This window comes from Siphateles boraxobius, unplaced genomic scaffold (genome assembly GCF_051911475.1).
Source record: "Siphateles boraxobius isolate OS27281-9 unplaced genomic scaffold, OSU_SipBor_1 9, whole genome shotgun sequence".
NCBI classification, from domain to species: Eukaryota; Metazoa; Chordata; class Actinopteri; order Cypriniformes; family Leuciscidae; genus Siphateles; species Siphateles boraxobius.
This window is the reverse complement of record NW_027509219.1, coordinates 799,465-825,000: the sequence shown is the minus strand read 5'-3', so window position 1 is coordinate 825,000 and position 25,536 is coordinate 799,465. Positions and strand designations below refer to the sequence as shown.

At 41.0% G+C, this 25,536-nt stretch overlaps 1 protein-coding gene and 1 long non-coding RNA gene across 2 annotated transcripts in view; one reads left to right on the top strand and one right to left on the bottom strand.

The window, feature by feature from the left end:
* The window catches only part of LOC143732554 (uncharacterized), a 61,740-nt gene extending 55,592 nt beyond the window's left edge, over positions 1 to 6,148 (top strand). Inside the window, exon 2 of the long non-coding RNA XR_013201137.1 lies at positions 6,089 to 6,148. This is a non-coding gene — a long non-coding RNA (uncharacterized LOC143732554). The remainder of the gene's footprint in view (positions 1 to 6,088) is intronic.
* Positions 1 to 17,399, bottom strand: part of npy8br (neuropeptide Y receptor Y8b) — an 18,821-nt gene extending 1,422 nt beyond the window's left edge. Inside the window, exons 1-2 of the mRNA XM_077223710.1 lie at positions 17,309 to 17,399; positions 1 to 4,116 (exon numbers count right to left, since the gene is read on the bottom strand). The exon at positions 1 to 4,116 is cut by the window's left edge and continues 1,422 nt beyond it. Coding sequence (XP_077079825.1) covers positions 2,806 to 3,945 — 1,140 coding nt within the window. The 5' untranslated portion in view covers positions 3,946 to 4,116; positions 17,309 to 17,399 and the 3' untranslated portion in view covers positions 1 to 2,805. The remainder of the gene's footprint in view (positions 4,117 to 17,308) is intronic.
* Between the last annotated feature and the right edge of the window lie 8,137 nt (positions 17,400 to 25,536).

Genomic DNA, 25,536 nt, shown 5'->3' with positions numbered 1-25,536 from the left:
TTAATATCAAGCTTCAGTGAGAACTTAAGCGCTGTCCCAAATGATGCACTTGACGTGGACCTGTGATCTTGTGGCCTTAGCTTGCATGAGTTTGTGTCAATATTTGTCATGTTTCATGATTCAGTACGGTACTCAAGAGCGCCCCATGTGTTTGTAATGTGCTTTCTATGTGTCCTTTTCCGAAGACTTTACCGCAGACTTCTTTTTAGCAGCTTATGTGGCATTATGTCACCAAAACATTGACTATGAGGAGGACTGCAAGGGTTGATGTGTCATTTGGGGCGACAGAGCAATAGCAACATGTTATGGTTGGCAATACAGGGACAGATAAAAGACAATTCAGAGGTATTTCAAAAGAAAAAGAATAAAAACATCAGGAATATGTATAATGATCCATGTTGAAGTATACACTTGTGAAAAAGAAGTACACTTTTACATACCTTTAAAGTACTTATTATGGAAATAGTACTTTAAAAGAATATAAAGTGTGAGCTGAATGTAATGTTTTCGAACACTTAAGTGCATGTTAATTGCAATTAAATTAAAATGCATTATAATTTGCATTTAAATTAAATGCAATTATCTGAATTTTGGTGGGTGGTTTTTTGTAGTACATATTTTTATGTAATTTCATAATTACTTACTGTTTTTTTGAAATACTGTATGGTTAAATTGTACCGCCGAATGTACTGACATTCATTTATGGTAAACTAAAATATACTGTAATGTCATTTCTTTTGAAATTTGTATGTCATGTATTTAAAATAGTGTAATTGCATATTTGTAATGATGAAGTTGAAATTTAGTACATTTAAATCAACACATTACAGTTAAAATGATAATTAAGTACTTGACATGTGCTTTGTTAGTCAACACATCAAAATAAGTGTAGGCCTACTTCTTTAAAGCCCAACAAAAAATGATTAAACATAAAGATTAAAACAAAGTTAAACCTTTAAATTGACATTACAAAGTGCAATTTTCAAAAGTGTATTTACGTATGTTAAGAAACACCCATGAAAGCATACTTTAAGAGCACTTAAGCTTAATTCATATTAACTTTTAAAATTTGAAGTACATTACAAGTGCACATTCAATATAGTTAAGCACACTTCTTTTTCACAAGGGTACATTATCCTAAGTGACATTTAGTAATCTTAATCCGAATTAATTATAAATTAGTGATAGGTATACCACACCAGAAACTTCAAATAAAGTTGATGATCATTTTAAACATGTGACTTGACATCTGTCATTTGAAGAGTGTTTAAAAGTGTTATTATTCTAATAAATAAAGACATGATGTTTCAGCTACCTATACGTATTGCAAATACTACTTGCATGCACTTTGCTCTGTTTTAAGCCACAGACCAGTGAAAGTGCAGATGAGGAACTGAATCTGTAATTCACTTGAATAGCTTTGGCAAATAAAGCCACTCAGCGAAGGACACGGCATATTTATATTGACAGTGAAACAAATTACAGCTGTCACACAGAGCAACATCATGTGTAAATTATAGTACATATCAATTTAAAATAGCAGCCATTCTAATCCTAATCAATGACACAATGTGCTTATATAGTCATGGTGCTGTATTATAACTAACTATTATATATGTGTTTCAAATGTACACATTATACACGTATTGCTAGTTCTGCACCTTCCTTTAAAGAAAGGCAAAATTCACCATTTACTCACCTTCATGTTGTTCCAAATTCAAATGACTTTATTTCCTTGTGAAACAAAAAAGGATAATGGTTTGTCTTTTCCATGCAGTTACAACAAATTTGGATTGAAGCCTTTAAACCTTGAAAAAGGACGACCAAGTACAATAAAAGCATGCTATATTTCAGGTCTTCTGAAGCCAGTGATATCTTTGGGTGAGAAACAGACTGAAATTTAAGTCATCCGTCCTATAGCTCTCCATAGCATGTTCAAATGAGAGAATAAATCATTATTTTGAATTGGATGTTTACATTGAATCTGTTGATCGGGTTCAAAATGCCAGTCTGATCTGATAGCAAAACATAATGATCTGGATCTGAAATCATTGACCGCTCACTGCAGGAAAGATTTCAAGGCTATTATGTGATTTTGGAAGACTTGGAATTAAGCACACACGTCATATGATCTAGGTTTAGGATGCTTTTATGGTGCTTCTCAGACAACTTTAGTCCTCTTTTATTGGAATTACATGAAAAGAACGACAACCACGATCTTCAGAATATCTACTTTTATGTTCCACAGAAGAACGAAAGTCACACAGATGACACAAGGGTGAGTAAAGATATTTTTAGGTAAATTACCTGTTTAACAGTGACAAGAACCTAAATAGTTAATGTCTTTTACTAAGTCATACTCTTCTTCCGCAGGCCTAACCTGGACAAAGACAGTGAGAAGAAAAGGCCTTCACTCAGTATTTCATTATAACATCTCTGAGAGAGAACCTTGCTCTAAATGGGGGAAATAGTTTTATGTGCCGCTGGGAACTCACCATATAATGAGCACAACACCAACAAGTTAGTTTAGTAGTGGTTAAAACATCAACGCAATTTGCTTTGTCTTCCTCTTAAGAGCGCAGCAACAAGACCATTCCTTACTGTTTTTTCAGACCATTTCCGTGTTTAAAGTCAACATCTTTAAGGAACAAGATCTTGAAATATCACAGACATTCACTGTCCAAATTGGGATTCTGAACCTTAAATTCAGCCACGAAACGTGCACAGATTGGCTAGCCGTATTCTCAAGCCACCTCTGAGTGCTCCAAGAAACGTAAAATGTGTCTTGTAGTACATCGGACACGTTTAAATGGTCTCTTTCTGTTCCAAACTGTTCTTCTTTTGTGGTGGATAGGTGCTAGTGGAGCCATTGCTCAGGATGGAGCCCTTGGTAATGCCCGTACTGACCGTGGACAAGGGGAAACTCTCGTAACTCTCCGGCGGACCCCAGCAACGGCATCTGGAAAGCAGCAACTTCAGCTCCTTCTGGAAGTTGTTGTTCAGGAATCCATAGATCACTGGATTGACACATGTCGACGCCATGGCGGTGAGGTGACAAGCCGAGAAAATAGTATTATGCTGGCATACGGGAATTGCCTCGTGGTTCCAGTCAAAAATAGTGTTGAAAACATTCAGTGGCAGCCAACACAGGGCGAACGCTGCGACGATCGAGGCTAGCATGGCGTTGACTCGCTTTGAGCCTTTGGCCTTTTTCTGCCGTCCACCTCGAGCCCTTTCCACCATGTCTTTACGCCGACTGAGACGCAGGAATATGCGGAAATAACAGACGAGAATGAGCGCCAACGGTAAGCAGTACTGGCACAGCAGAAGTGTTGTGGTGTAAGTTAGCCGATTGCCCTCAGACGGCCACTGCTCGATGCAGATGAAGTGATCGCTGAACGGGTTGAAGGGAAGACTGAGGTTGTGGAAGGGCGAGTTTGTGAGGATGTTGAAGGAAAGGAAGGGAAGGGAGATGAAACACGCTATGATCCAGATAACCGCTACAGCCAGGTAGGAGTGTCTGACAACTGGTTTCCAGCCGGTGGGATGGATGATGAGCTGGTGTCTTTCTAAGGCGATGAGAACCATGGAGAAAATCGAAACGGTCACGGACATACACTGGACGAATGGCGTCACCTTACACAAAGCTTCGCCCAAAATCCATCGATCCATTAGGGTGTAGATAATGGTGACCGGCAAACACACCAGGCAAACGAGGATATCAGAGCATGAGAGGTTGACGATGAAGATGTTAGTCACGTTGCGCATCTCTTTCTGTCGTGTGATCACTAAGACCAGGCAGGTGTTGCCCACCAGGCCCACCGCTAACATGGTGCTGTACGCGACGATGAGGAAAGTGGTGCTGCTGAGAGAGGTTGGACAGACGGGATCCTCGAATAACCACGAGCCAGAGCTGTTGTTCAGATGAGAGCGCTCCATCGCCATTCCGATGCAGTGGTGTCTCTTCAAATGTCTGGCTTAATCTCCAGGGAAGTGAGAAAATTAAGTGGAATTGTCCGGCGTAAGACTGCTCCTTCCCAACGACAGTTTTCCTTTAGTTTCCAAGTTGTCTCATCTTCTTTTCTTGCATCCCACAGAACTGATGATCTGTGAAACCTGTGGACAGAAAGACAAAAAAACGGCTCTCAAAGATCAGAAGAAAAACCAAAGTTGTAAAACATGACAACAGTATGAACTCTCTCAGATTCATCCCACCCATTAAAACTGAATGCACGTCCAAAAAATGCTGTTGCATAAAAGTATATACGTCTATATTTGGTAAATCCAATCAAGTTGTATCATCTACCTACCCATCATCTTACTCAAACACAAAAAAAAAATTGTGCCACAATGATTGAACTACTCTCTTCCATACAACCAATCTGCATATATTTATATTATAATTTTAGGTGTATATATATGTATATGTAGGCTATATATATATATATATATATTATTAAATGAGCATTTTTATGCCTTTAATTTTGCTCTTTTCAGTGACATACACCTAAATATTGGAGCCTCATAAAAGTGTTAATTTAAAAGAAAAATGTCGGACGGACTTAGAAGTTTTTGCATCTGAAGTCTTCATATATAGGCTAGATCAGTGGTTCTCCCTTCCAGTCCTCGGGACCCACTGCTCTGCACATTTTTTATGTCTCCTTATTTAACACACCTGATTCAGATCACCAGCTCGTGGGAGAGACTCCTTGATCTGAACTGAGTGTGCCAGATAAGAGAGAAATACAAAATGTGCAGAGCAGTGGGTCCAGAGGACTAGAGTTGAGAACCACTGGGCTAGATAGAGGTGTATAACGTCCCTGTCTCATTCAATCACATACAAATAAGAAACATATCCTCATAAACCAGAACAAAATATAGATCTTTTCAAGTGTTCTGTGTTAAAAGCAGAGCAGAGGGCATAGCCTTTTGTTCACAAAAATATTGGTAGCACTTAATTGTACAGTCCTGTTCCCCATATACATACTACTTCTTATAGTAATTACAATGGGTAATTATTTACCATCCTAGACCTAACTTTAACCCGTGTAGTTACCTTATATTACCCAGTACTTAGGTAAGTACAGGTAAGTGCATGTACTGTAAAATAAAGTGCAACCAAAATATCCTTATTAGAGAAATGGGACAGTGACAGACTGAGGTGTCTTGTTGTCTTTGATATTTCTTTTGTTCTGCTCTTTTCGACTCTAGTCGTTACATTATTTCAAAGCATTCGCTTTATCTTACTCTTTGTATTCAACACATACAACACCAAAGTAGTGCATTATGTAACATTCTCTGGTAAATCTCTTTTTTGAACAATCTACCTAACACCCCCAAAAAAGGCAAATACATCACACAGGCAAAAAAAAAAAATAAGCCTCATAAATTTTAATTTTGATTGCAGCTTGCATCATAAATTTTTAATGCAACATTGTAATAATAACAGACACTTACAGCTCAGTAACTCTACTAGAGAGGAATCCCATCCAGACAACACAACAACATGAATACTCTTTAAAGAAATGCTTGACTTTAAAAATCTATCTATATAGAAAAAGAAAAAAGTCTTATTTCTTACAGCCACATTTTTTTGTTGTTTAAATTTATTTATAAAAAATAAATATATACTACATTTATAGTTTGACTCGAACCTTAATTAAGGTTTGATATTAATATTTTCACTTAAGATAAAACTAAAGCTTTTGATCAATGTTTAGTCAATGTTAAATTTGCTTTGCTTATTTAATATTTGTTGTGATTTCTTTTAAAAAATGCAACATATTTATTATGTGCACTAACAAAAACAAACAAAAAAACTGAAAAATTGGGAAATTGTAAAAGTCACATTTATATTAGTGGTATACATTAATAAACAATATTTAGCCATAAATGGGTTATTGCTCAGATAACATTAAAAATAACCAACTATTTAATAATAATCTTGATTGGTGCATCCCCAATAAATGACACAGAACTAGAACAGACTCTATAGGTGTTACGAACTGCTCCGAGACAAGGTTGAGGATCCAAATGCATTAGAGTAATCCAGAATCATAATCAAACACAGGCAAAGGGTCAAGCACAGGAAGGCAGTCCAAACAAACAAACAAACAAACAAACAAACAAACAAACAAACAAACAAACAGGAAGGGATCAAAAAGGGAATCCACGAAACAGGTAAAGAGACAATGAAACCAGGGAGAATGCTCAGAAATGCAGCGCAACAACATACACACTTCGCAGTGAGTGAATGAGAAAACCTGGGCACAGTCCCAATTCGCATACTATCCGTCCTAAATAGTATTCGAAAATAGAATTAGTACGTCCCAAATTGTAGTATGTTGAAATGAGTTTTCCAAAGATACCCGGATGGTCTACTATTTCCTGTCACAATCCGAAGGGCAGATCGATGCGCCGTCTAACGGCTAATATTGCCCACAACCCTGACGAGGATTCGGTTAGAACTACAAACACGAGTGAAAAGTGTTAAAAAACTATGGAGGACGCGAGAGTCTGGCGTTTATGTAGAGAGGTTTAGATAAAGGGGTTTGAGTAATTAATAATCAGTATCGAACCTGGCGAAAATGTATTTATTCAACGTTGTCTACATTACAGTATATTGCATCTGCAGAACTGCATTGTGAACTTTTGTAAAGATATGTTTAGCCATTACCTTTTAAATGCATCATTATATTCAAATTGCAAACACACGAGGAGTGTCTCCGCATGACAGACCCACGACTGGCAGATGAACGTGGTCTCCGAAACGCTAGGAAATCAAATTAGATTGAATGGAGGATTTTAACTGTGATGAGATGATTGACAGGGCAGTTTACGGTGATGCACGCGACAGATCTGTCCGTTAAAGATGACGTGATAATATGTCCCAAAGCTTACCTACTCTTTTGCTACACACTCAAAAGTATGTACTTTTTCATCACAAAAAGAGTAAATACTGTTAGGTCGTAGTATAAGTAGGCGAATTGACCTATGGCTAAGCCACGCCCCCAAACGTGATGAGCCAATCACAGTGCGCGTAGCAACCCCAATACACTCGGACATTCTCTGCTTCCTCATTCATTGAAATGCATTGCAGTTAGTCAGTTTTCATTCGTTTTTATATGTTTTTTCTAATCATTTTAAGTTTAAAATGGTCAAACGGTGTGCATGGGGTACATGCAACTCGACACTAGGTATCCCGATAGGCTGGGCGACGGTGTGTATTTTTTACCCTTTCCCAAGCCACATCTCAACCGAGATAAGTGTCTGGATGAAGTTATGCGGTAGACCACAACACGAACTAAACGTGGATAAATTAAACAAGGATGTCTACATCTGTTCTAAGATAAGTCAACAACGTATTTGAACGTTATCTTTAACATCTCTAACGTAACGTTAGCCTAACATTAGAAAACGTTAACGTTAGCTTCTAGCTGCGTTGTACACTGTCACTTCACTTCATTAACATATCTGTAAAAACCGAGATAACAAATGTTAGCAATGTTGTGCTGAATGATTCATGTAAATACTGTAGCACCAAACTAACGGAGAGGTACTCTTGGTAAAGATGGTAAAAAGGCTTGTCCTGGAAACGTATGCAACTTAGACCTGTACATATTTATTTTTGATCATGAAGCATTAATTACATATTGAAGCACAGCATTGTAGACAACTTTCTAACAAAATATAATTTATGTAATCTTTCTGTCTCCAAAAATCAGCAATTGCCTCCTGTGAAATGTCTCCTACTGTGACAGCTGCCATAGCGCCTGTCACTGAATGTTGACTGTTTGTCCGAGTGAGTGGAGGGGGCGTGGTTTAGCCATGGGCCCCAGCTTATTGGGGTGAGCTACACAAGATAATGAGACACAGGTGAATGTGATAATGGATGAAGAGTCCGGGCAGTGAGTTGTAGTTTGTGAGGGAATGACAATAGTCTGATGTGGAGTGCCCTCTGGTGGCTCTCAAGGGCACTCCAGCCGGTGACCGTTACAATAGGAGATGCGTACGTGATCTTATACAACTTTGTTATGAAACTGTTATGGAAGCACAGGGATGCTGTAGAGACTAAAGCTCAGGGATGGTAACGTTTAAGCCCCACTGCAACAACACACCTGTTGCTCCAAAGATCTTGTCTCCTGGACATAATAACTGTACGTTCACACCGCCGCTGACTTGAGCGTCAAAGAATCTCTGGCCGTCTGTCAAGGACGCTTGTCAAAAAGCACGGGGAAGCTCGTTGACGCTTTGGACGCTCTGACGTAGCAGGGAGAAGAGAAGTGTCACAACATGAAATGGAATAAACAGAAAAAACAAGCAATACTTTGAAGAAACCTTTTATAATGACAGCATTTTTATAACCGTTTCGGTCACATTTGGTCGGGGAAAAAAATAATAATTAGCTATTATTATTTGCATTAGGCTATTATTTGCATTAGTGCAATTGGTCAAATCGTTGTCACCGTGAGCAAATGAATTGCATTCCCGCTTAAAACGAGCGTTCGTAAAATATTTCAAATAAAAGTTGCGCTCATTCTCAAATGTGTATCACTGGATCATTATGGAAAATCGCGAAGTTGTTGTGTTTGGTGCTGCTATTTTATCCCATGCCTCGTTCTTTTGTAACTGGTCCCTGTAAGCAAACAACGTCATATCATATATGATAGGAAACCCAGCAACAGCGATTATCAGCTTCTCCTCCATTTTCTCGTAACTAATGTTTTGGTAGGAACGAAAGTTCACATCGTATGTTTCTCCGGAATCAGCCAGAGTGAAGGACGTCTTTATTCTGATTGGTTTCTGGCGTTTTGCCCATAGATATCATATAGAGACTAGATGCCCTATTGGCCGCTGTGGCGCAAGAAATGCGGCCGCCATATTAAGCAGGTCATACTCCTATTTGCGTTGCATAGCAGCAGTAGATTTCAGAGCACTGTGCAGTATATTCCTGCTCAAATCGGCGGACCATCACTCGGGGATTACTTTACACAAGTAAGATTTAACATTTAACATTACCGTACTATTAGTTGTATTTTGTGAACAAAATATTCAATGTGTCCTGTATCGTAGCTACGTGTATGACCTTTGCAGCAAAAAAACCCGCGTGAAAATCAGTTTGGTATTCAGTGAGATATGATTAATTAAATGCGCTGGCCGCTCATTGCACCTGCCAAACAGATTACACTGAGCGGAGCGGGTGACCGGTTTAAGATGGCGGCCCCACGGCTCGTCTGCGCCAATAGGCAGTAGCGGTCGATAGGGCGTCTATCTATATGATGTCTATGGTTTTGCCGCTGCTTGCCGCTGAACTGCGTCGTAGCTCATTACCATAAAGTTGAGCTTCTTTCAACTTTCTGATTGACACTCAAAACGCCCAAAACGCGACGCCGAGGGATTTGATGCTCCTTGCAGCTGAGAGAAGCCAGCTTCCATTGAAAATGAATGACTTCCAGCCACTTTGGAAGCTCAAGTCGGCGGCGGTGTGAACGTACAGTAACATTCATCCAATACTGGGATACTCTGTCAAAAAATGTGAGCAGAAAACCTGATAATTAAAGCTGCACTCCTTCTCTCCATCTGTCTCACAGATTTTTTCTTGAAGATTTCTTAAAGTGCACTGCAGTAATATCTACTAAGCCTGCACATATAAGCACACTGGCAGGTGATGAATAACCCAGTAAGGTTTAACAATGGGTGAGAATCTAATTATGAGCAGAATCCTGCTGCGTTAAGCCCGTCTGATTTCCTCGAGCCGGAGTGAGACTTCAGTACAGCTAAAATACATATAATGAGAATAAATCCTTTCTGTTTGGCCTCTTTCTGTCTCTAATTAGGCTAAGAAAATACTTAGACTCATTAGCAGTTTTTAAAAGTTAAAATAACAAATGAGACCCCCTACTGAAGAAAGTATTTTAAATCAGGGAAACATCCCTGGTGTAACCAAATGATCCCCAAGACTTTGATTGGACGGGAGAAAAATAAGGCTTTTAGAGTGTAATTCTGCATTCAGACAGCCAAATGACATTTAACAGCAGACACCAGATGCAATCATTGCATAAAGCTTGAGAGATTACATAATCACCACAACAATAATATCTGTGATTGGCATTAATGAATAATTCATTCGATTATGTGCATTTAAATTAATTTATCATTGCAGATTTTGTCCTTTTGAGAATGTTGTAGCTTTTTTTTTTATCCACACACAGTGAGATCGGTGTTGTGCAGTATTCTCTCCATCTGAGTCGTTTCCTCTTTGGACAACTTTTTACATATACTTTATTCAGTTATCAGAGCACTTATTCTTAATCATGAATATCATTATTAATGAATTACTGTGCTGTACATTATCACAAAATATTACAGAACCTGATAATGTTCAAGTGAAACATTTAACTTTCCTTGTGTTTTCAGCCTTTGCTTCCCTTGTGAAAAGGAAGTGCATTTGAGCAGACTTAATTATTACGAACATATAATAAGAGTAGTTATTACGGGAATAAAATAATATACTTGTCAATGAAGATGGAGTAACATAACACTCAGGAGACAGGAATAACTAACACTGCGTCTGAAAGCTTTGCTGACTTGTTTGCTGACAGCATCGCTGCCCTATCAGGCAATGACTTCTGCTGGCAGCGTTTGAGCACAATGGTGCCTTACGAAACTGATTTCAGACAGACCTCTGAGGCAGCATAACCATCTCCCGGAGAGTCCGGGAGTCTCCCACATGTAGATAGCTGAATATTGATATTGGGCCATGTATAGTGGACCTCTAGGGCCATGAGTCAAAACAGACCCACCGAGTTTCGTTCCAATCGGCCATTGTTATCCTGGTCTAAAAGGTGCTCAAACTTCATTGACCGATGGCGGCCATGTTGAGATGCGCCAATGTCCTCAAAGACAATCCTGGCACCTTGGACAAAGACACTTCATGCAATTTTAAATTCAATCAGGGGTGCATTTCCCGTACAACAACGTAACTCGCTGCTTAACTACCCTGTGTGATGCATCGTTGAAGAAAATCAACTAGCTCGTCACGACTGTTTCCCGAAACCGTATTGTTCGGTTCGTTCAACCACGTTGGTTAGTGATGTCACGCAGGTGGTGGAGTAATAACTTCTTCTAATTAATCTGTTTGAGATCAAATTAATGCTGTTTTGCTATAAATTACTATTAATATTTTGCTTTATTTTCAGATTCATATGCGCATGTGCACATGCGCACTCTTCAAAAACAAATTTTTAAATCTTTTGACAAACTAAAAGACACAAATGACATTTGTAAGTATTATAAATAAAAGATTCTCATTGCACTTAATGTCAGCTTTCTTATTTTGCTGAAGATAAGGATTTATTTGGTCCACATGTACTGCAAACAAGAAACTCTGCTTCTAACCTAAGGTCGTTTCGGGAAACACCGACTCGTTGAACTACGCTGATAACGACGGAACATTGCGAACATATTTGGCTAACGATGCTTTTGGGAAACGCACCCCTGACTAACGTTTGGATGGTTATATCCATTTTCAGGTTTTTTTCCCTGTTATAGTGCCACCAAGTGGCCAAATTCAAGTGGTAATTTTTTTTTACTCTGACCCCAGATTGATAGTGTGCATATTGATAGTGGAATTATATATAATATCCCAGAAATCGAGCGAGAAAGAGCGAAAGCCTGAAACCACCAATCACAAGCGGTCAACCAAGACACGTTACCATTACACCTGGTATTACCAATTTACGTTCAGATTTTGTGGAGATCCTCGCCTCTTTTTCATCACACTCAACTACATCACTTTTGGCACATGAATACTATTAAATTAACAAACCAGCTTTAGGTGGCTTGCGCAAATGAATATAATAGTATAACAGATTTTTATATTATGGTGGGGGGTGATGTGCCATCTCACCGAAATTAGTTTTTGCAGGGTGTGATGTCATAACACTATAATGATCTACAACAAAATACAGCGAGTTTTGGTGATAACTAAGAGAATCTTTAAAGTCCCCCTGTGGTGAAAATCCAGCTTTTAATATTGTTTATATGTCTATGTGGTATTTTTAATATGCTTTAAGACAAACCATGTGCAAACTCATCAGTCAACAGCATCGCTGAGTATTTTCTCCTTAAAACTGCAGTGAACCAAAGACAGTCTCAAAAACACGGTTTGAAATCGCTGGTGTTTCTGACGTCACAAACTATCTTGTAACCAATCAGATCAACGTGTGATCGTCAACGAGTGGATCTCTGAGCTGTTGTGAGTGAGTGGAGGCGGGGCTCATTTGCATATTCATAGAACTGTGTATACTAAATGAGGCAAGGGTGTAGTTACATTCAATGTATTTTAAGGCATGACCAATTTTTTCACGGAAAAAAAACGTTTAAATATGTCATTTTGCCGAATAAAGATGTGTTAAATCAAATTAAAATTGACTACAGGGGGACATATCCGACTTGGATACTCACCGAGACATAATTTTTGACATAATTATACACATTTTGACATAATTTTGAGTGAATTTGTCCATTGAAGCACAGGAACGAAAAAGAGAGCTTTCGTTCACGCGCTCTCTGAGAGACGAGGCTTTCAGATCGTGCTTTGGATGTTAAACTTCCCACACAGCGCGTAAGTAACAAATTCCCTTTCGCGTGTTCCAGTGCTTATATATTGTCTATTGAATAACAATTAAAAAAATTGTTACTGGCCAACTGCCGACTGAAACCGTTTCATACACTCGCCAACGCCGATTTTTACTCACATTTGGCGCTTGGTGAGTGTTCATTTTAGGCCCTGTTTTGTATTATGGAAATGAATTGCGGGAAGATTCATTCAAGAAGCAACATTGAAGCAATTTCCATCATTCCCTTTAAGAAAAGGCCTTTATGGAAGCATCCATCTAAATAGAAATAACTAGCTTAAGTATAATTAACACAGATCCCAAAGGGTTATTGCAGTTAACTTACAAGTGACAGTAAATCAATCACAGAGTCTCAGCCCAGATGTGCCTCATATACGGTTGATAAGCTGTAATAAAGCTCATTATTGCCCCCATCTCTAACCTGCCCCTCTCTAAAGGACACTGATTGTTTGGAGGATTTAGACTCTGCCAATGAATCTCCTCCTGGGTGACAGTTTGACGCAATCAAGCAGAGATACTCTGTTCAATATCTGAGACAAAGAGCACATGATGCACCATTGGTTGCACACGCAAAGGTTAAAACATCAACAACATCTTCCCCGCAGAGCTCTCAATTCGTCACCATGACTCCTTCATTTTCAAATAGACAACATGTAGGGAAAGAGAGTTCTGGCCAGCCCAGATCTGCTGTTGACGTATTTCAGACACCTGTGACATGGAGGTAACCGTAAGCTTAAAATGTTAGCTTGTTTCAGACCTAGCTGTTTATTTGAAAAATTGATGCATCTCTTGATGGAAATAGATTTTGTGATGTTATTTAAATCAAGAGGTGCATACATTTTTGGTCAAGATCTTGGTTTTACAAAGTCCAGCTCTCTGTAAAGTCTCCTTCAGCACATCCCAAACACTTTCAATGAATTTAAGCTCTGGACTCAGAAGAGAAAAATCATGTGTGAAAATGATTCTTTAAGCTCATCCGAACCATTCTTTCACAATCTGAGCCTGATGAATCTGGACATTATCATCCTGGAATATGAACATGTAGTGTCTTCCTACATGCTAGTTTAAGAAATGAAAAGCTACACACTCCATCAGTTAGGGTTAGAAGAACTGTTGCCAAACATATAACATGCCAGCAACATAATAATCACTGCAATAATGATCCAATAATATACTCAAAGCATTTGCCTATTTAAATCCAAACAGCAACTTTTTTTTTCTTTTTCTTTTTGGCCGGGCAATGTATTTTAATATAGAAAACAGTTATTTTAAATTGTAATGATATTTCACAATATTACTATTATACTGAATTTTTGATCAAATAAAGGCAGCCTTGGTGAGCAGAAGAAACTTCTTTTTAAAAATATAACCGACCCCTAACTTTTTAAAGATAGTGTGTATAAATATGTATTGTTAATGTTACATTATAGTAGATATTTTACAAGTGCCTGATTTGTTTTGGAGCGGAGGGCATCATTTTCCTACCCTCTGTAAGAAGTCACGTGGCATTTAGAGCTCAGGTAACGGATCTATTTGGGTATTATAGATCTCCTTCAGAGAAACCAGCTGCCATGCTCCCAAAAAACTAGCTAAAGCTGAGGACAGCTACAACTGCGGGTCCCTGTTGACGCTAGACTTCTGTTTTGCCAGAAGTGCAGGTATGAATTTTTAAGAGGTACCGCATGAGTTCATGACTAAAAAGGAAAAATGAAGTAAGGCTGAAACTTGTAACACATTACCACAATGCTTTCTTTCTGAAACGTGATAGTACCTGGTGTGTGTTTGGAGAGAGAAGTGACATTGGCTATTATGTCTGAATTGCTGCATGGAAAACATGCCACAACTTACAGTTTTTATCTGCAAAAACCTGCGCATTAGCATGCATAACACAAACAGTGCCTAAATTTATAACAGAGCTTGCCATGGGCGAACACACCCTGTGATAGCAGGAGGGATCCTAGATGAGTGTTTGCTTTGATAGTTCTCAGATCTGGCACAACCTACAGTGCCACAGTCAAATGAAAAACATCCCATAAACATGCATGTTTTATTAAAGTTAATGAACAGTAGCGTGCCGTGCCGTGTGGACAGAAATTCATTAGTGCTTTTATATTCTAAAGGGTAAAATCATGATTTGCATTCAAATACAGCCAGTTTTTAAACATGTCTCTGTGCATGCTGTGCTTTTATTTATTTAGAAGAACAGGATGAGCTTTACTAAACAGTGGGTTACAGAAATGTGAAATCGCTAACATCTGGCGTTTTGTGCTTTTTAGATCCTGAAGAGTTTTAGGATTTTGAGCAAAAGAAAAAAGTTTAAATGAAATAAAACAAAGAAAAGTTTAAATGAAAAAACATATTTTAAAAGAATAATTAAAATAAAAGAGTATATTAAATAACTACAATTAAAGCATAAATTACTTTATATTATGTAAAATTGATAATACATGTATATATAAAATAATTATAAATACATCAAAAATATTAAATAAACTATTAAAGAATCTGCACTATATTTATGTGACTAATAAGCAATTTTTGCACTATTTCTAGGTTATTCAATTTGTACCTTCACTCTGTCAGACATCTCAAGTTCAGACTTTCAGAGCATCTTAGTTTTTACAGAGATAGAACAGCGAGAGGGCTAATAGACCTTATTTTGATACTAAAACCGACAGCTACTGCCTCTCTATGACCATATAACCAATACTTATGCTGACATTTTTCCAGCAATTATGTTTAACCGTCAAGTCAGATTTAATTTTATCACACGTCAAGTCAGTAAAAAAACAAAACAATAAGGGAACAGAGAACAAGACTTTAAACTGTTCCAGACCTCTGAAGCAAAACTCAAATATGATTTGAATACAATTTTTCAAATAATTCATTACTTAAGATTCTGGTTTCATAAAACTGGCTTCAGAATTCAAAAAAGAAAGAGTTCCTGAGATCACGCATGCTAATTTTCACAATGCTGCGATGACTTATGAATCTGACTGCAAATGCTTATTTTCATGAGGCAAAATAATATCACGATCACACAGGTACAGGAAGACATATCTTTCTTTGTCCTAGCACTTGTTTTACTGAAACATTTGTCTGTGAAGACCTCCAAAACTCGTACTTGTCAAACCTTGTCGAAACTGATCTGATTTGCATTCAATCTTAAGCTAAAATCAGAAGATATTTAAAGCTTACATTTATTCCTCATGCACTTATTAATAACTTCATACCGCTTATGTAACAGGCGTCTTCAGTTAGCAGGTCTTTGGCGGGTGATAATGAGTAGAGTTGAGTGTGAAATAACGTTTATAATGAAGAAGCAGCGTTTGCCCATTTCACGAGCGAGTGTGAATAAAAATGATGCGTCACTCTTTGCATTTGTCTTTGATACCTTGGGTTGTTAGGCATTTATGAAGTTCAGACAGCTCTGAAGAGAAACACAGCCCAATTATAATGAGCACAGCAAACCAGTTATAAATATCTACTGTAGCATTCATAACATTCCCATGGTGGAAATGACTTGACTTGAAATGAGTCTTCACTCGTTGTGTTTTTTCAGAGCCAAGCACTTGTGTTAAGAGGCTGGCTCTTATTGAAAGGGCTATTAGCTTGAGATGAAAAAGATATTTACATATTTCCACAGTAATAAATGCAAAAGCATAAATAATGGCTATGTGACTGTAGTGCATTCTGGTGTACAGAGATTCAACATTTCTTTGCTGTCTTGAATGAAAACGAGATGACGTAGTAATTCATTTGATCAACATACTTTGTTAATAACACTAATATGCATATCTGAACTATCAAATGGACAAAAAATGCAAGAGCTCTTAAGATGTTTTTTTATTGAGGGTTCAGATTAAATGTATCAGTAGCCTAAAACAATTTCATCTCTACTTTCAACACACACACACATACACACACTGGTTTCCATTTATATGGGGACTACCCATATATTTAATGATTTTTATATTCCTAAACCTACCCATCACAGAAAACTTTCTGCAGTTTTAAATTTTCAAAATACTTCATTTAGTATGATTTATACAACGTTTTCCTCATGGAGACAAACAAAATTCCCCAAAAAGTCGAAATTTACGGGTATAACTAACCATATCCATAATAGCCTTATAGCTACCAGGCTGGAATACCACACACACACAACATTAAACTGAATAGAACAGCACAGAGCAGAGCAGAATAGAATAGAGAGAGAAAAACATAACAACAGATTAGAACAGGAACAGGAAAACAGAATAGAATACAACAGAACAGAATAGAACAAGAACATGGAGCAGTAGAAGAGAATAGAATAGAACAACAAAATAGAAAATAGAACAACAAAATAGAAAATAACAGAATAAAACAGTGCAATAGAATAGAATAGAATAGAAAAGAATAGAATGTTCATAACCATGATCATGCCTACTGACAGGACTGAAAAATTAATCCGATCTGAACCGAACATCATCGTAGTCTCCAATTTCACGTTTACGACTTAGAAACTATGCAACATCTTTCAGACCCTCTGCATCCATAAATGAACCAAGCTGAATCCACAAAGCCACACTGTAAAGATCATTTACCATGAAACAAATACGCTAAATGTTTCGGCAAGTTCCCTTAATTAAACCCCATTTGTGAAACTCTGCTCACACGCATCTTACCGTGTGTGTGTGGCGTGTGTCCGTGCCTGCAGCTCGATCTGTTCTCTGCTGTGCAGGAGTAACTGGTGGTTTGAGGAGCTGAGGTTTATCAAGCGCAAGGAGGAGGTGCCTTCAGATATCGAGCGCGCGAGAGGTGTGTGTGTTGACATTGACTTCATTTCCTTTTGGGGTTCTAGAGACCCATATGTTTTACAGTATGTAATAATAGGCACTGAAAAATGTTCCATTTATATTGCCTTCAAAATCTTTTTCCAATTTAAAAACCCACACCCTCTCTTTTAGCACAGTGTTCTGTTATGTTTGTCCAAGTATAGACGTTTTTTTTTTATTAAAAAGCAAAAATATTTTGCATATTAATTTTTCATGCCTGGGTCGTCTGATTACATGTTGGACATGTTGAAGTTGATATCTATTTAACTACCAGTTCTCACAAAATTAGGAAAAGTCAAGTGTCATTATCCTTTTTGAGCTTATAAGGGATAGTTTCGGTTCCCATTGACTTCCATTGTTTTTGTTTTTGTTTTATTTTTTCATTTTTTATCCAAATACTGGAAGTCAAGTGCAACCTATACGTTTTGATAACCAACATTCTTAAAAAAAATATCTTCTTATATGTTCCACAAAACAAAAACAAAAAAACATACAGGTTTAAAGTCCCACTGAAGTGCCTTGAAGGTGCAGCTTTATTCAGTGTGTTGACATAATTTCCACTGAAACGGGAAGACAGGGCGGGACATATCGAACAGCTCCTCCATTTTTTTTAAATAGCCAATAGCACTTAGTTCTCTTACGAGAGTATCTCTCATACTGCGTAATATCTTACGCTATGGGGAAAACCTCTTTTCCACGAGATATTGAAGCCAAAAAATATCCTTAATTTTTAATCAATGTAAAACGCTTTGCGACAGCATGCAGACATAGGCAAGGCAGCTTGCGCGCCTATTGGCTGACCTGTGGCAAAAGCAGCAGCCTATCGACAGAGGCCCTGCGAGACGTGACACCCAATGGGGCACTTCGCACCAATATATGTCACGTCCCGCCAGAATAGGCGTGGCCTTGGCCTATAAATACAGATCGTTAGGCTGATACAAACTGATTTTCATCTCTTCAGCGAAGAATCTGCATCGCTGGATCCGGAGTGAGAAGCCGCGTCGTCTGAGGAAAAGCATACAGCGGGACGAGCCTTGAGTCTGAAGTCGCTGGCATCGCCGCCTTTAGCCGCCGTACCTGCTACGCTTTCCGGCGTCATATCCTTTCCATTCAAGTGTGTGTTTCTCTCCCTCCTGAAAGATCTGCGTCTTTCTCAAGATGCATAGGTCCTGCGGCTCGTGTCGAGCCACACTCAGTGAAGAGGATCGACATGTCATCTGCGTTTCCTGCCTGGGTGAGGATGGCCTCAAAAAGGATTTCCTGCCTCAAAAAGGACCACGCGCCGTCACAATCCAGACCGGCCCCTTTTCTTCCTGAACTTCACGAAGAAGTTGCGAGGTCCTGGAACGCCCCCCTCTCGGCCAGGGTGCGTAACTCTGCCTCTGCTGCATTCTCCACTGTGGACGGTGCGAAGGACAGAGGATACCTTTCTCTTCCCCCAGTGGAAGCAGCGGTAGCTTCCCATCTCTGCCCGCCCTCTGCTGGACGGAGAGCTCAGATAACGCTACCATCTAAAGCCTGCCGAGTGACGTCATCCATGCACGGTCGCGCATACACCGCCGCCGGGCAAGCCGCGTCAGCACTACACACAATGGCCATCCTGCAGATCTTCCAGGCCGACCTTCTCCGAAAAATGGACGAGGAAGGCGCTGAATAGATCAGCGTTGCGGATTTACGGAGCACTACAGACCTGGCTTTACGCGCTACGAAATCAGCTGCACAGGCCATTGGGCGGAACATGGCCTCTCTCACCGTGGCTGGGAGACATCTGTGGTTGACGCTGTATGAAATGACTGAAGCGGAGCGCGCTGTATTTCTCGACGCGCCCATTTCGTCAACTGGCCTTTTCGGATCTGCCGTCAAAGATTTCGCGGACAGATTCCAAGAGGTTCAAGAGACATCGCAGGCTATGAAGCACTTCCTCCCGAAGCGCTCTAGTTCTGCAACAGTTCGCTCTAAACAGCCGCCTACCCGGAGCTCCCAGCCGCAGCCTGCACCACCCGCCGCCGCCGCTTCTCAACGCCGCCAGGCCCGAGAATAGAGGCCGCGCTCTCGCTCTGCCGGACGCTGCCCCCCTCAGCGCGGGCCCCGGCCGAGGATCGAAATCAAGCCCGAGGTCTCAAAGCCTTCCTAGCCTCTCTAGGAAAGCGACGGTGTTCAAATCCCGCTGCGGCCGGGTTTTCACCAAAACATTTCGCTCGTCCAGTTCCATGCAATGTGACTGTTCCAGTGTATTTAGCAGTCAACAAGCCGGTTCATTTGCCCGCTTGCCTGCACACAAAAGCCGTTTTTACGGCTACCCAGATAAATCCAATAAAGAGTGTATTTTCTGGTGTTCCGGCCACGGCCGATGGTGTTATGAGTGTTGTAAGAATGCCCACGTCCCAGTGCCCATTCCCACACGCAGGCACAGCCCGCCACAGCGCAGGGCTAGCACAAATAAAATCGACTCAGGGTGATTGTGCTAACAATGTAACGAATGTGCCCACAACACAGTGCCCACAAACACTACACAATGCGTGTCCCTCGGTTTCTGTAAAAACGAAACCGACACACATTCAGTCAGCACAAGCCGACGGTGTTATAAGTGCAGTGAATGTGCCCGCCCACATTCCCTCACAGACACGCTCATCCCCACGGGGTTTGTCCCGCTCGCTTTCTCTCCACAACCGGTCATAGAGAATTCGAGCGCGACCAGGCTGCCCACCGTGATCGGCGCGCCTACCGCCTCGCACGTTGTAAACACAGTAGGGCTGTGAATCTTTGGGTAGGCAGCGAATCGATTCGATTCACGATTTATAGGTTTTCGATTCGATTCAAGAACGATTTTTGCAAATTCAGAAAGATTCGATTCAATGCGATTCACATTAAAATTCGATGTGATTCGAATAATTCGATTCGATTCTTATTTTTTTATATGCATTCATAGGATTATTTAAATGCGTCCCCCAATGGGTCTTAGTCAGGGTGTGAATTATACAGCTGCCTTCGGGGGTCAGAGTGAAAAAAAAAAAAAAATTACGACATTTTGTCTATTGTTAACGTTTGTTCATGTTAGTTTTTAATGAATCTATTATTATAAAAAATATTTCCAAAGCCTATAAATTAGCATTTGTAAAAATGTAAACCAAGATTTAAAAAGGCTTTAAAAGTATAGTTAGTTCATCATGCTAACTATTTTGTAGGAACACAACCTTAAAGTGTTCCTGGTACATTAAACATCCTTCCATTGTGAGACTAAAAATACCATGAACTTTCCCAACTAAACCTTAACTAACGTTTCCTCATGGAATAGCTACTCTTTGTTCTCTTTATCCGAATAAACATTTTCCTTGTGGTTCTGAAAGAAAACGCCAGGTGTCTACTTGTGCTATAGTGATTACGAATGCAACTTTAATGCGCATCTGATTGATGGATAAACCACGCGCTCTTATTTCAGTGTAATTAATGTTGTAGTTATTTCATCAGTTCAGTTTAACGACATTAAGTTACATTTCATTCATCATTCATGATTAATCGGAAGCGTGTGCATTTTAGACACCTATTATACGTTTTCTCTTTCCATGTAATAAATGCGCACCATTGAATAAGTGGGGTTTTACTTTAACTGCTCAGGACGGGTATGACCCATTTCCGTAAAACTTCAGTATCTTATCTTAAAGAAAATAACGGTGACGTTTCCAGGCAACGAGCGCGTTGTTTCATAGCAGTGCCCGCACAATGATATGGCAGCTTTATCAATGGCTTGCTTTCTCGATAGAAAGCTGTTATCTGCTCATGTGAACACCAATGGCTGTCCTGAGGAGAGCTCAAACATGGACTGCTCAAAAATCTGTAGATGAGAGCTATATGGGACCGAGCGCGAGCAAAATCCGGTGAAAGATGGTAAGAGTGCAGCGAGTATGTGAGAGCTGTGAGGACGCGAAATGACGCCGCACAACGCCTCAATTCGCGCATGTAGTCATTTAATGTTTATATGTTTTAAAGCACTGAATCGATATAGAATGGCAAATGATTCAATTCTTAGCATTTTAAATCGAATATTGACCGAAATAAACGATTCACGATTCGAAAATACATGTTTCAAGATCGATGCATATGCATCGTCAGGATTTGTAATCGATGCATCGAGAAAACGAATGAATCGTTACACCCCTAAAACACAGTGTTTATGTCTCAGCACACCGGAGCTCTGCAACCGCTGCAATGCCGCGGCCAGAGCCCGGATTTCATTCTACCCCTAGCTATTCACGGAGATGCGTGGGCAAAGCTGCCCGGGGTATCAGAGTGGGTGTTGAACACTATAAAGAGAGGCTATTCGCTACAGTTCGCTCAACGTCCCCACTGTTACACGGCGCGAGTCGAAACCTCGTTGAACAACGAAGTATCTCATCTACTTCGAGCCGAAATAGCGAAACTGCTGAGAAAAGGGGCCATAGAACCTTTATCTCAGGCTCAGAGCGAAGGGGGGCTATACAGCAGATATTTTCTGGTACCGAAGAAAGACGGGGGTCTCAGACCCATTCTCGATCTGCGACAGCTGAACAGAGTGCTTATGAAGCACCAATTCAGAATGCTGACAACCAGGAAAATCCTCGCGTAAGTGCGCCAAGGAGACTGGTTTATGTCAATAGATCTGAAGGACGCCTATTTCAAAATACAAATAGCGTCACGTCACAAGTGATTCTTGAGATTCGCCTTCGAGGGCCAGGCTTATCAATACACAGTCCTACCGTTCGGCCTGTCTTTGGCACCCCGTACATTTACGAAGTGCATGGACGTGGCTCTCGCACCCCTGAGATTTCGGGGCATCAAGTGTTGAACTACTTGGACGATTGGTTGATTCTAGCTCGATCACATTCAGAGCTCATAGAACACAGGACCACATTGCTCGAGCATCTCGAGAATCTGGGTCTCACAGTCAATTGGGCGAAAAGTTCGCTGTTTCCGAGGGCAGACCGTTCTTCAGCCAGTGGTCAGAACGGGAGAAGCTCCTGCACATAAACTGTCTAGAAATGCTAGCAGTAGACAACGCGCTACGGTGCTTTTGTCCCCAGATAAAAGGCCGCCATGTCTTAGTCCGGTCGGACAACATGTCAGTGGTGGCATACATAAATCACCAGGATGGCGTCAGGTCCCGAAACCTTTACAGGCTGACGGAAGGCCTCCTGGTCTGGGCTCAGCACAACCTGCTTTCACTGAAAGCAGCGCATGTGCCTGGTTGTCTGAATCTGGCACCAGACCGTCTGTCTAGAAACAATGTCCCAGCAGGGGAGTGGTCGCTGCACCCGCAGACGATCCAACTGCTGTGGGACACATTCGGCAGAGCGCAGGTGGACTTGTTCGCGTCCCAAGAAAACGCTCACTGTCCGAACTTTTTCTCCAAGAGCAGGGATGCGCTGGCCCACATATGGCCCCGCTGCCCCCTCTATGCTTTTCCCCCCGTCGCGCTTCTCCCTCAGGTGCTAGAACGGATCAGGGAAAACGGATGCCCAGCGCTTCTCGTGGCTCCGCTCTGGACAAACCAGAACTGGTTCCCAGTCTTGATGCGGCTCACCAGCACTGCCCCGTGGCCGATACCGGTGAGGAGAGACCTCCTCTCTCAGTCAAAGGGCTCGATTTGGCATCCTCGCCCGGATTTATGGTCCCTACATGCATGGGCCACCAAAGGGTGCCCGCTAACCTCCCAGAGGGAGTGTTAAATACAATCACGCAGGCTAGCTAGACGGCTCTATTCCTTGAAGTGGTCAGTATTCTCTGCCTGGTGTCAAGCTCAGGGCTTTTCACCCACAGACTGCGGGGTTACGGAAGTGCTCTCCTTCCTTCAGGAGCTGCTGGATAAGGGCAGGACCCCATCCTCGCTCAAAGTGTACGTGGCGGCCATAGCGGCGTTTGCAAAACTGACGTATGGCCAGTCACTGGGGAAAAACGACCTGGTCGTGCGATTCCTCAGGGGAGCTCGGAGGCTGAATCCTCCCAGACCCCCCTCAGACCCTGTTTGGGACCTTTCTACGGTTTTGGAAGCCATGAAAGGTGCCCCATTCGAGCCATTCCATTTGTCAGACATGAAACATCTGTCTCTCAAAACGGTATTCCTTATGGCTCTCGCTTCGGTGAAGCGTGTAGGCGACTTGCAAGCGCTTTCAGTAAGCGCGTCATGCATGGAGTTTGGGCCTAATGACTCGAAAATCATACTCAAACCAAGGCACGGGTACGTGCCCAAATCTCTCAACACACGTTCAGGGCCCAGGTTATATCCCTGTGCGCCCTCCCGGCTCGTGATGAGGAGGAGGATGCGAGTCTCCTCTGCCCTGTCAGAGCACTGAGAGCTTATTTGTCCCGCTCGTCGGTCTTCAGACAGACAGAGCAGCTCTTCCTTTTGTTTGGCGGACGCTCCAAGGGACTGGCCGCATCAAAACAGAGCCTATCCAGATGGATAGTTGATGCCATAGTGCTGGCTTACACTTCTAAGGGCCTGCAGTGTCCTTTGGGTGTCAGAGCGCACTCCACGAGAGGTATGGCCTCGTCGCGGGCGTGGTCTAGCGGGATCTCCTTGCAACATATCTGTATGGTGGCAGGCTGGGCCTCGCCATCTACATTTATAAGGTTTTATAACCTAGAGGTTCCCGCCTTACAGGCTAAGCTGCTGTCGGTCTAGAACTCAGTATTATCTGTCCCGCTGCGCCGGCGCAGAATACTGAGTCATTGCTTATGCACACTGATCGAGAGAACAGCTCCATGGGTGCTGAATAACCCGTACTGTTACCCAGTTCAGGCTGAACAAGTTCACCCTGTCTGTGTGGAACACTGTTTACATAACTAGCTCCTGTAGGATGCTATTTCATGGGAAATGATGCTTGCAGCCTCTCTTCCCTGACTCTCTGTGAGTCTATGGTGATTATGCACTATATGGGCCCCTGGCTACTGCCCTTGGGACTTTAGTGTCGGATCCCAGTATGCACGGCATGTTGCATTGTGTTCCCCATAGCGTAAGATATTACGCAGTACGAGAGATACTCTCGTAAGAGAACGTACTCGGTTACTAACGTAACCTCGGTTCTCTCTAGAGAGGGAACGAGTACTGCGTATCTTGCCGTGCACACTACAGCTTGGTTCCCTTCAGCGATGAAAACCAGTTTGTATCAGCCTATCGATCTGTATTTATAGACCAAGGCCACGCCTATTCTGGCGGGACGTGACGTATATTGGCGCAAAGTGCCCCATTGGGTGTCATGTCTCGCAGGGCCTCTGTCGATGGGCTGATGCTTTTGCCACAGGTCAGCCAATAGGCACGCAAGCTGCCTTGCCTATGTCTGCATGCTGTCGCAAAGCGTTTTACATTGATTAAAAATTAAGGATAATTTTTGGCTGCAATATCTCGTGGAAAAGAGGTTTTCCCCATAGCGTAAGATATTACGCATTACTCGTTCCCTCTCTAGAGAGAACCGAGGTTACGTTAGTAACCGAGTACGTTTATATCACAGCTCGGCAAGTCACCATTTAGAAAATAGCAATTGTGTGAACAAATGATAGATTTCAGCCACAGCTTCAGTGTCTATTTATAATGTAGTGGGCGGAGCTTCAGATTCTAGGGAGCATTTGATTGGACAGAAAATCTGAGGAGAAGCTGAAGTGCAAAGTGATGTCATCGAAATCATTGATCCATATTGGCGGAAGTGAGAGACTGTAAGTTTCGCTTATATATTCTAAATGTGAATTTTGTCATTGTTTTGGAGCACACTTACAGATAACAGTAAGGCTAGCATATTCATACTAAAAGCCAAAAAAAGTTACATTTTAATTTCATGGGGCCTTTAAAGGTTCAGTATATTGATAGCTAGCGGATGAAATGGGTAATGCAGTGCAAATTCAAAATATTGGAGAGAGTTGTTCCTCTGAAAACATATTATGGTATTTTTATGCTTTGGTACAGTCCAAAAATTACAGCACCTTTAAAGAAAAATTATTTGTGAACTATATCTTTAAAAGGTCTCTCAGACAGAACGGTCAATGGATAATAAATTCCTTACAGTTGAAACTATTATTGCTTGGAAGACTGCAATTTGCTATCCAAATAT